At 37.3% G+C, this 12,501-nt stretch overlaps 2 protein-coding genes across 9 annotated transcripts in view; one reads left to right on the forward strand and one right to left on the reverse strand.

The window, feature by feature from the left end:
• The window catches only part of LOC6040925, a 44,517-nt gene that overhangs the window by 4,047 nt on the left and 27,969 nt on the right, over positions 1–12,501 (reverse strand). For 3 of the 7 annotated variants that reach the window (XM_038267118.1, XM_038267113.1, XM_038267112.1), the window contains exon 1: positions 1,492–1,712. The exons of 1 other annotated variant lie outside the window; for it this stretch is intronic. The gene's annotated coding sequence lies outside the window, so the exon portion shown is untranslated. 3 more of the 7 variants (XM_038267115.1, XM_038267120.1, XM_038267116.1) reach the window with 3 other exon arrangements.
• LOC6040926 lies at positions 1,931–11,104 on the forward strand. Of its 2 annotated transcripts, none has more exons than XM_038267121.1 (4): positions 1,931–2,036; positions 2,150–2,241; positions 9,465–9,923; positions 9,988–11,104. In XM_038267121.1, exons 2-4 carry the CDS (start codon positions 2,171–2,173, stop codon positions 10,154–10,156), a joined length of 699 nt encoding a protein of 232 aa, XP_038123049.1. In that variant the 5' UTR covers positions 1,931–2,036; positions 2,150–2,170; the 3' UTR covers positions 10,157–11,104. The 2 variants fall into 2 exon arrangements, with proteins under 2 accessions (XP_038123049.1, XP_001850254.1); XM_001850202.2 differs by lacking the exon at positions 1,931–2,036 and adding an exon at positions 2,041–2,084.

Here is a 12,501-nt window from a genome sequence, read left to right on the forward strand (position 1 = left end):
AATCAATCCTGAAAGTTTCATGAAGATGTTTCGTGACTGAACTGAGTAAAAAACGATTTAAGTTCACCATTTTGCCATGCGCAAAGCGAACTGTCAAACTTTGTGACGTTTTTCTCTAAACACCGAGTTGATTTACGGGTGCCACGATATCTTGAGATGGGATGGACCAAATTGGCTGAAATTTGCGGTGAAGACTCCCAACACATATCCCGTGTGCATGACGAATTTTAAATTCAGCTTTTTAAAAAAATACAAAAATCAAAAACTGACGATTTTTTGTATGAAAAACATAAAAATATTTTTATCTTTTTTTTTAAATTAAGTCTTTGAAAATAGGCCTTCGTCATGTACACAGGACTAGTTTGAGGAGTCTTCACCAAAATTTTTGAGTCGATTTGGTCGAAGCAGTGTTGAGATATCGTGGCACCCGTTTTTTGGAACTGCTAACTTAAAAAAGCTATATTTCGGCAATGGTACACCCAAATGTCTTCATATTTATTTAGTTAATAGATGAAAATGTACATTTTAATGTCCTGCAAATTGATTTGAAAAAAGTTCAAATGTGTGCTCATACCAACCTCTGACATTTTTGACGATTTACATGTATGTAAACCCTTAAGTATGACCCTCGGACCCTTAAACTACCCTAAAGTGATTAAGATTTTGATTTGATTTGATTTGATGTGATAACCAACAGTAGAATTTTTAAATCAAAGATGGCGACAAAATGGCAGTGATGAAATATTGAGAAAAAGCATTTGTAGTTTAATAAGCAATCAACTATTCATTTAACGTTAAAAACAAAAAAATAAAAAAAAAATGTTTCTGATTCGATTAACCGAAGTCCCATACAAACCTTCGGAAAATCCTATTTCGGAAGATCGAATCTTTGGACAATCGCATCTGGACTGTTGTTTATATTTATTCACTTCTGGCAACGAATCCGAGTTCTGCAATCTAATTTTAGTCAAATTAGAGTTGCTGATTACTTGTGACATAAACATTGAAAAATATGTGCAGCGCATCATCCTAAACATTATAACGGTTATGCTACGTAAAAAATGCAGAATATTAATGAATTCATGGAAATATTTTAATCCTTTTAAGGAAAAAAAGAGAAAATCGATTTTTTCTGGTCTTCATCCACACAGTGCTTGCAAGTATGTAATAAAGCCTTAACGTAGGTACTCCAGTTTTAGCTGTATATTTTTACTCCCTTTATTTTTAGGAAAAATTTTAAAGAGAAGAGGAAAAAAAGTTCTAATAAAATTTGCATTGGCACAAAAAAACCTTTCCAAACTAGATAGAACAAAAATCACTTTCGTTAAGGTGAAATCGACATCAGTTCACTTAAGGTGAAAGTACATTTGCACATTTTCGCCAACTAACAAACACACACAATCACACACCCTCTACACCACATCCCAAAATGTGCAAAATGGCGCCCGCGAAGTTTGCCACCTTCACGGCTTTTTTTTAACAACTTGTCACCTTGGATTAGGCGCGTAACCTCTGCGTTCGCTCCAAAAAACTAGCAAGAAGAAGCAGCAGCAAAAACCCAGCTCTTACGAAAGACACCACCAACACGACTGTGATAGGCGAGAAGAAAACCCCGCGAAAAAAAAGGCCACCCAGCTTGGATTCAAAAACGCGGAAAATCAACTATTTCATCATACGCAGCCCACCGACGACAGAGACAAACAATGCAAAAGTTATTTTTTTTTACACAATAATCCGTCATCTGCCCCTGTCGCGCTCGATAACAATTTAAGCCCTCTTAAACGATCACGGCTCGTCAAGAAGTCGTCAAAACGCGGTAAGTGCTGGCAAATTTCATGCAACAAGGAGTTTTCCACACATGCAAACTTCCTTGTACGGCGCCGCACAGTGTTAGTAGGGCTCACCACCACCACCACCACCACCACCACCACTGACAACTGGGGATGGACGACGACCTATTGTTCAAACCGAGCAGGCTGTGACATGATTTTCATATAAAATGTGATTTGATTAGGGAATTAAATTCATTTCGGTTGGTACGTTCGATTCAGTTACATATCTTCTTCAGTTGAAGCAGCTTCCTGGTTTGTGCGCAGAAAATCGTGAAGGGTTTTTTTAAGTGGAAAATTTTGTGAATTTTCTTTTACAGAGAAAAACAAGAGAAGGAAAAATGTTCAGCAAACAAGTAGTGATTTTCGTGACAGTGGCCGCCGTAGTGTTACACTGTGCTTATGCCCAAAGGTATGGATATCTGAGTGCAGACAAATATCTTCAAGAAAAATATCCAAGATTTTTGGAAAGCGTGAAAGATTATTTTATTGAATTTAAAAATTAATAAATTACTATGTTAAAAAGAATGCAATAACAAACAGATAAACTGGTGAAACAAAAAGTTCTCAATTGTGCCAAAACTCATCAAGCAAAGCAAAGTGTGTTTAATATGTTTATACTGCCGTTCTACGCATAATTGTCCCATGTTCAAAAAAGTGCAAGTAAGAAAAACGCGATTGAAATTTTTCGACCGATTTCTGTGTTTCTACGCATAATTGGCCTGTGGGTTCCTATTCGCTCTATGTGTCCCTAATCGCCCCAGTTATCAGTTTATCACCCTTATTTGTGATTCTCTTGCTATACAACAGCTAAACAAGACATGATGCTTAGTAAAACTAATGATTCCGTTTAATAAAATACTTGGTGGAACAATTATGCGTAGAAGTAGAACGATAGGACAAACAGACTTGGTGTTGTTTTTAATGAGTTTCCGAACAAACTACCAGATTGTATGTGTTTTTTCTTAAAGTTCACATCACACTAAACACACAAAATCGTCCAAAACTGACATGGGACAATTATGCGTAGAACGGTAGTATAGGGCCTATTAAAAAAACAAACTCTGGATTTTAATATGGTTCTTTTTTCATTATGTTTTACAGAAATTTAAACTTTTCTCTTGAAGAGATCATTTTATCTCAAAACTGTTCATTAAATTTTTCATGAACAATTTCATACACACAAATTTAATCTTTTATTGTGATTCTTTATAGATTTTGTTTAAACAGTAACTTTTTTAAAATAAAAAATATCACAGAACGTTTTTTTTTAATTTAGGCCGATGCAATTTTTTTTTCCAAGGTTTTGTCCCTCGGCCATAGCCATAGTCTCAAGATTTGAATGCAAAAAGTGTTTTAAAATGCATGCCGTTTTCAAAAAAGTAAAATTTGACAAAACAAAAAAATTAGCGAAAAAAACTTTTATGCGATACTAAATATCGAAAATTTTCCAAAATTCAAAAGATGTTTTAATCAAACATGCTAAAAATGATTTCAAACGTAGGGGAATGCATTTTAAATCAAATTTAGCTGAACGCACTTTAATTTCCATTGAAATTTTGAAGTTTTTTGAAAAAAGATTTATATTTAAATAAAATTTGTACCAGTCTTAATTCTCTTTAAAACAATATCACGGTATAAAAAATGCAGTACATCACCTGAAAATTTTTGTTCAAATTCTAAACTCTTTCTTTATCTATCCAAACAAATGATTAAGTTTGAAAGACAAAAATAATATTTTTCCCAATTCGCTAAGTTCCTTAATGTGTAATTTGTTATGCTTCCAGTGTTCAGGAGGTAATTTTTGGCAACTTTTGTACTTAATTTTTTCCATTTTTGTCATACTTCCTTTTTAAGTGATTTTTTTTGCATGTTTTTAGCCTAAATCAGGCCCGCCCAACGTCCGGCCCTTGAAGCTATTTCATCCGGCCCGCGACGGCTTTTTAAAATAATTCTATGACCGGCCCTTAAGGCTGTTTATTTTTTTTTAGTTTTATTATAGAGACTTTACACCATTGTGCATTCATCTCTTCAAGGTGGATAGTGAAAGAGGAAATATTACAGAGTTTAAAATCACTTCAATAATTATTACCATGCCTTTTTTCTAACGATTTCTGTCTATGTTTCAAATATTTAGCGGAATATTTAAATAGTGAATTATCAAGTTCTTCAAGTTTATCTTCGTCCTCTTCTTCCAGGGATTTTGAAGTTATCTCACAACACTTTTTCTTATAATATTTTGCTTTTATGACATCTTCATCTTCTTCATCTGTTTCTTCTGCAGCCATCTCTCTTCGTTTTTTTGTTAGTTCGTCTTCCGCGTTCAAATATGCCTGTAAGCGCTTTCGGCGGCGGGTGTGCTTAGAAAGCACGGTCTCGAATCCATCGTTGTCTTCTTCGTCCATTTCACTTGTTTCCATTGCATTTTGTTCTGGTTTACTATTGTTGCTTTTACTGCTGCTGCTGCTTGGTTCGGGTTCAATCGGTTGTGTACTGCTTTTTTGTTTCACATTTTGTCTCGAATCCGCACATTTTTTGTTCTTTGCTTTGAGTTTGCAAAGCGATTTTTTGCCTATAATCGTCACTGTTGCAGCAGCATTGTTTATAGTGATTGATTTCGGCGTTGGCTGTTTCAGCAACATCCGCAGGGTCCGAACTCCATTTGGGATTCCTGGGAAGAAGTTAATCCAGCGGTCGTTGGTGATGGTCAAAATTTCGCCGTATTTACTCATCACTTTGACTACGTCATCATTGCTTATGCCTAGAGGTAGGTCAAGCACACGAACTTCCGTAGCGTTGTTGTCCAGGTAAATCGGGATTTTGCAACCCTGATATACACAGAAAAAAATATTTCTGTAAATTTACATTATTTATCATGTACCAAAAGGTATCATGATAAATGATGTATATTTACATTAGGTTCATTGGAAACTTACATTAGATTCATTGGAAATTTACATTAGTTTTGAAAATTTACATTAGTTTTGGAATTTACATTAGTTTTGAAATTTACATTAGTTCAAATCAACTAATTCTGATTGGCCAATGGGAATGAGAAGCTCGACTTGGATTGCAGTAGGAAAAGGGTGTGGCCTATGTTCTATTTTAAAATGAGTGAAACGGGCAGCAAAAGGAAATTATGATTTTAAAAGTTGTTTTACAGGTAGGGGACGCTTTCTCGTCGACGGCCAAGTGGAATAACGCTGGACTGGAATCGAACGGACGACGGATAGGATGTTCGGTGTTACTGCTGCTACCCGCTGCCGACTGAGCCATCTTCGCATTTTATAAACGAGCGGCTAAAGCATCAACTTGTTCAGGTCGAGGCTCAGGCAGTGGGCCAGCGAAGTATTAGAACGATAGAAAGAGAACCAAATATAGGGGAACTTCTCGTATCTTTGGCAGGTTAAGCACTCGCTCCTAACTCCATCCAATTTGCTAATTTTCACTATTTAAATAACTAATTTTGCAAAACTTTTGATAGAAACTTGCTTGCTCACTTCTCATTGAGCTATTTATCACTCGATTTCAGTTGAAAACGCTTTTAATTAGCTTCAATTGAATGTCAAAGTTCTGACCTGCCAACATTAGAGGCACGCTGGAATTAGATGCTGTTCCCCTAACTATTTTTAGTTCGGGTAGTTTTGAAGGCAGCGTTTGGCAGAAATACATTGGATATATGATTTACATTAAATAGGAATTTACAGAAAGCCGAACACGGGTAGAAATTCATCAGATTTGAGTTTCCATGCTCAACGTTTCCATTAGATTCATGATTTACATTAGATTTAGATTTACATTGGAGTAATTTCCATGACTTTTTACTCTTTACATCATATTTCAACATTACATTGAGTGAGTTTACATAAGAAACAGTAATTACGTGCTGTGTATATTTACATATTTTTTTCTGTGTACCAGAGGTTTGTCGATGATGGACGAGGCCATTGCTGAGTCGGCGAACTGCAACACGGCTATTTTTCTTCTATTTCATAATTGCAATGCTCGCAAGTTTTCTTGGTTTACTTGAAGGTCTGCGAGAATTTTTTTTACAAGCTTTGGGCTTGGTTGGTTTTGGAGTTGACAAAAATCCAGAACCACACTGTTTTTGTCTACGGTGCACATTTTAAAAAAAGCGGCGACGCGCACACAAACTGCGGACTGGCGTTGAGAATGCGACTTGTAAGGTCGGCGGTTACTTTGCAACTGACTGAAGGCTGTTTATTAAGGTGGGTACGGATTTTGAAAAGTTCTCAGATCAAGTTCTGGTGTGGTTCCCCTTGTAGGGCATACCCATGGGGACTCTCACGCCAAATTTCAGCTCATTTGGTTGAAAACTGGCTTGTCTCAAGCGGGTTCAAGTTTACATGGAAATTACTATGGGAAATTTGGAATTTTCGTTCATTCGCTCCTGCAGGCCTGGGGAAAACATGTAGAAACTTCTAGGATGGCCAGAAATGAGCGGAATCGTGTGGAGAACAACTTTTCCTAAGGAACCAGGTCGATTCGTTCAACCCCCATCGAGCTCAACGGCAATACATCCGGGGTTTTCGGAATCACCCGTTTTTCCCAGCAGAGCATCAAATTTTCCTTAGCATGCTATGAATGCTTGATGAACACCGCGACGCCACATGTCAAACAGGCTACCACGTGGACTAGCAACGAAACGAAACTATTGGCACTACGCCCCCCGGGGCATGGCCTTCCTCTAACGTGGGATTTCTGCTCCAGCGCCTCTGACGAGACAGGAGAAACCGGGACCGACGTTTTACTTCACCATCCGATAGAAGCTCAGTGGATAAGGCGGGAATCGAACCCGCGTCTCATAGCATCATCGGGATCGGCAGCCGAAGCCGCTACCCCTGCGCCACGAGACCCACGTGGACTAGCATCGCCTACAAAAATAAATTTCATTTCGTTTTGAACTATAGAATTATCATTTATGGTGATCCTGATACTATTTAGCTGTAGTCTTTACCTCCAAATAAGAAAAAAAATTGTTATGGTGAAAATTTTACAATCACGTGGTAGCTGTTTGACATGTGGCGTCGCGGTTTTCATCAAGCATTCATAGCATGCTAAGGAAAATTTGATGCTTTTCTGGGGAAAACCGTTGGTTCCGAAAACCCCGGATGTATTGCCGTTGAGCTCGATGGGGGTTGAACGAATCGACCTGGTCACTTAGGGAAAGTTGTTCTCCAGACGATTCCGCTCATTTCTGGTAATCCTAGAAGTTTCTACATGTTTTCTCCAGGCCTGTAGGATCGAATGAACGAAAATTCAAAATTTCCCATAGTAATTTCCATGTAAACTTGAACCAGCTTGAGACAAGCCAGTTTTCAGCCAAATGAGCTGAAATTTAGCGTGAGAGTCCCAATGGGTATGCCCTACAAGGGGAACCACACCAGAACACCAGAACTTGATCTGAGAACTTTTCAAAATCCGTACCCACCCTACTGTTTATAAAATATTAAATAAATAAAATGACTGTCTGAATAAAAACAAAATATTTTTTTTATAATATTATAGCAACATTCTTAATTGTAATTTCTACATACATATTTCCAAACTGAAAAATTTTGCAAGAAAACAAAATGATCCATTTCGTAAAATTGTGAAATTTATGAAAAAACTTGGATTGTTGTCCAAAAATGTACAAAAAGACACTAAATTTGAATTTCTTTCGGTTTTTACTGTGTTTACTTCAAATCGATTTTTTTCTATTTTTTATATTTTTAAATAAATAAGTAAGCAAAAGCTAATGAATTTTTTCAGAACAACTTTTCAGTGATAAAGTTTTTTTTTAATGAAGTTAAAAAAGGCAAATTATTCATACTGAGAATAAATCGCGGCCAATATTTTAAAAATATAAAAATAATGTCTCAATGGGGAATGAAAAAGAGAGAGCAAAAATATATTTTTTCATAAACCTTGAATTTGGAAAATAACGAAATAAAAATGATTTAATACATATTTTTTACACTTTTATAGTTTAGATTGTGTTTAAAATCATTTTAACATATTTTTTAAAATATTTGAATAAAGGTGCACAAAAACGCAAAAAAAAAAAACGTTTTTTAAAAGGGATATTCGAATCCAAATTTCGTTTGAATAAATTTTATCATGTCTCATTGATTTTTTATATCGTAGTGTTGAGGAAATTAAACTTAAAAAATTGCAACGACCATTGAATTGAAATGTTTTTTTTTAAATGAAAATTGCAATCGTTAAAAACAATAACTCTACAATTTTAAACAAACAAAAAATAAAATAACTCAAATAAACTCATTTTTGAATGTTATCCATGTTTTTCATTCTTTAAATCAAGATTTAGGAATGTTATTTGCAACACTAGTACTTTTATTTATTTTCTTTAAAAGAACCCAATAATAAGAATGAACAAAAATGTGTTAACTTCTTCAACTTTTATCAAATATTAGTTCCGGCCCGCCACTGCTTCAGAAACATCAAATCTGGCCCGCAGGGCCAAAAGGTTGGACACCCCTGGCCTAATTTCTACAATCTCCAATCGACATCTTTGATCTCCATAATATTTTTTCGTAAATTTTTGTCAAATTTTAAAATGTTGCCATTTTTTTTAGTTTTGTTGTCAACAATTATTATAACAAATGCAAAATATGCGTAGTCTGGAATAAAACAACAAAAATATTTTTTTCAACTCTCATTGTATTTATCCAACTCGCAACGCAAATTCAACATTTCACAAAAAAAATAAAAATTCTTCTTTTCAATGCTTTTTGAAGACTGAAGTCCATATAGTTGTCTAGATGTTGTGTTTCAGATATTAAAAAAAAATGGTTATAAGACCGTATGTCCTTCGCTCTTAGGTTCTTGGATCATTATTTCATTTATGAAACTTGAGTAAACGATAGAAAAATGATTTTAACTTATTTTGCAATGCTTATTTGACAGTTTTGTCTTACTGAAAAAAAAAATATAATTTTGATTGCAGATCGGAAAAATTGAGAATAATATTTCCATGAATTTTTAGATACCTAATTTACATATGGTTAGCATAAATGTCATGATGTTTCAAGCATCAAAACTTGTTTTTTGCGCCTTTAAAATATAAGCGTTTATGTTTCAATTATTAAATGAATATCAATTAGAAAATGTAAAAAATTATAAATGTACTGTAAACCGGATCGAACATTGAGAACTTTTGAAAGCGATTTAAAGTTTCTCACAAAGTTAAAAATACGAAAAAAAGAGTACGAACAGATTGGGTTACAGTTGTTATAAACATGTGAAAATGGTAGAATTCGGTAAATTTTACCGATTTTTCAACTGTTTAATAGTTCGGTAAACTGAAAACTTCTGAATTTCGATAATTTTTTGTTCATCTTGCAAACGATTTACCGATCTAAATTTGAATGATTTTTTAACTACCTAATTTGGTAAAGAAATCTAAGTGTGTAAAGAACTGTTATTTTAAATAAAATTCAACATTTTCAGTTTTATTAAAGCATATTTTTTCAAATTTTTCATATGTTCAGTAGTATAAATTAAAATTTCTTCAAAAGCATTTTTAGAAGATTTTTTTTTATTTAATACACCAAGCGCCTCCAGTCAAACTCAACGCCAACTTTGATGCCTTTTCCCCCTCTCCTCCAGCAACAACTGGCGCCGTCCCAACGAGACCAACTTCCCGACGGAAGCGGCCAGCGACCGGACGCAGCGTCTTGGTCTGACCACCGGCTACGGAGCCGGCGGCGGCCTCAACGGGTACGGTTACTCCAGCTCGGGCCTCGGTGGCTACGCTCCGCTCAAGATCGACCTCGGAGGAGTCGTGCTGGGAACGCTGGTCGGAATCGGTGCCCTGCTCATTCTGCCTAAGCTTGTTGGCGCCTTTGGCGGCGGTTACGGTGGCCACTACCGTAGCGCCGACGGCGGAAGTGACCTCACCGGAGTTACGGAAATGCTGAACAAGGTGGACGACCTGCTGGCCCAGAACAACATCGATTCCGGATCGTGCATGCAGAAGGCCATTTGCAGCTACATCCGCTCGTCGGATTACCACATGCAGGTTGGAACCGCCGACCAGATCGAGCACATGATCCTTGCGCTATCGGAGTGAGTTCCATTAGTTGATAATTCCTGTTGTCAAATTTTAATGTAAACTTCTTTATTTGTCTAGAAATTCCCTGGTCGACTACATGCTCGACGGAACGGCCATCAAGGAGGCGATCAAGCACGGAAAATCGCAAACGACACGATCGTGCGATGACATGTACAAGACGTGCCCGCTGGACCGGCAATCGGCCCTGCAGGTGTTCAAGAAGATGTTCCCGATCGGTGGAAACTAAGCGCAAAGAACCTACTCACCAAATTTAGCACACCTCTGCTCTGGACGCATTCATCGCAGCAAGTTAAGTGGCCTCCACTCAGCGTGTAACGATGTGTCAAAAATTTATAGCACTCGCCATAATGGCGACCGACGCGCACCGATGGCCTACTGCACCAACTCGTTAAAGTTTAGCTCGGTCAAACTAACGTAAATCTTCCTCTGAAGAATGCGCCCAGAGCAGCCGGCGTCGTCAATCCACACCCACTCTCACGTGTTGCTCGCATTTTCACGCTGCCCTAATACTATCGTGTTTACCTTCGGCATAAACAACAACAACCGAAAAACAAGGTTATGTGCGCGAATGACTCACCTGATTTTTCCTCCTCTGGAAGAAAAGACCAGGCCACCTTGGATAAGCCACTCTATTTTTGTTTTTTTTTTCGAGCCAAACAACAAAAACAAAGTAGTCGCTGACATGAGTCAGAGATTTGCTCACCGAAAGTGATAATCGGCACTTAAAAATAAATTTTGATCCATGTCAGCGACCCTATTGAAGCCGCTCTGGCGTATGAATTTTCCAAAAAGCAGAAAAGGGTCTATTTTTAGCCAGAACATTCCACCGAGAGCGCGCGCGCGCTTGCGGCCTAGAAAGCGAAAACGACCTAGCCTACTGCGATCTTTTTTTCCAAAAAGATTTGGTTTCGCCGATGCGAAAAGAAGAAAAAAGAGTGTTTCGAAGGAATTTGAGGTCGTTCAAATAATTATCTACTGCTTGTTTTACTTTATTACTGCTTGAAAAATCATAAATTACATAAAAAATACAAAAAAAAAGATAGTGAAGGGGACTTTTATGGCTACTTGGATAAGGGATGAATACTATTAGGTGAATGTACGGAAGCTTGTTTATGCAAGTCGGGGATGTAAATATTTTATACATAACAAGAACCAGCAAATAAACGATGAATGATGGAGAAAAACTAAACAGACATGTTTTCTTTGTTTTGGACGCTATAAAACAAGCATTAACGTCAAACGACGCAGCCGCCATTATGGCAACCACATCAAAGCTGTCGAATGAATGACCTTTGCTCGAGAAAAAAAATCGGAAACAATCCAAATTTAAACGCGACTCATTGACTCGCACCTTTTTCAAACTAGGGGAAATTCTCGTATCTTTGGCAGGTTAATCACTCGCACCTAATTCCATCCAAATTGCTGATTTTCACTATTTAAACAACTAAATTTGCAAAACTTTTGATATAAACTTGCTTGCTCACTTCTTATTGAGCTATTTATCACTCGATTTCAGTTGAAAACGCTTTTAATTAGCTTTAATTGAATGTCAAAGTTCTTAACTGCCAACATTAGAGGCACGCTGGAATTAGATGCTGTTCCCCTACTTCAGGAAAAAGTATAAACAACTGAACGAAAAATTCTCGCGCCCACTCACGAGTCAACGCTCCGAATACGGACGAATGATTAATCGCTCTGCAATGAGACAGCGGAAGGACAAAAACGGAGGTCCGCTCTCTCGCGAGAGAGAGAGAGAGAGAAAAAAAATCGAGAGTGATGGGGACGCTTGGTGTAGAAAAATCTCAAAATCAAGGTACGCGAAGGTTAAGCGACGCGACGCGCGTCCAAGCGATGAAACGTGTGCATTTTTCACAAGCCTCACTCTGCTCTCTGCCTACTAGGATTAATCACGTTCTGGTCATGGGTGATGGTCTGAGAGAGTGGGGTGGGATTATAATTAGAAAGGTGATTTTCACGAGATTTTAAATTGTTGCGTTTTTTGTTTTGGGCACGCGCTACACCTGTGTGTGTTTGTAGCGTCACACGGCGGCCATCTTTGTTGTTGATTTTCGTGTAAATTTGGCATCCGAGTGGTAGACAAAGAATTTCCTCATCATTCATCGGATTGTACCGTGAGTGTGGTGGTTTAATTTTAGCTCGCCATCATTGCAAGGGCGATAAACAAACGATGACATAATGGCGTATTTGGTCAAGTTTTCCCGACTGTTTGTTGATGTTATGGCGACTGTTGAAGCAAACATTGACCGCCATAAAAATGGCAGCCAAAGTTTATTGTTCCGGATTTCCAGTACGCAGCCTACGCAGCATTGAAACTGATATAAACAGTGCGTTGACGTTTTATTCTTCCCCTTTAAATATCGCACCTAGTAGGTCACCCCAAGCTACGTCAGTAAAATGCTAAATTCATTCACTTCTCTCGTGGTCGTGTGCAAATATTAAAAATACCAGTGCAAAAACACCGCAAATCGCACCGAAAAATAAAGTAAACAGACTTGCATCGAATCCACCGTCAAAATAAACACAACAAAGTAGGCAGTGCGATGCATCGAT

Source organism: Culex quinquefasciatus, chromosome 1 (assembly GCF_015732765.1).
Source record: "Culex quinquefasciatus strain JHB chromosome 1, VPISU_Cqui_1.0_pri_paternal, whole genome shotgun sequence".
Lineage (NCBI taxonomy): Eukaryota > Metazoa > Arthropoda > Insecta > Diptera > Culicidae > Culex > Culex quinquefasciatus.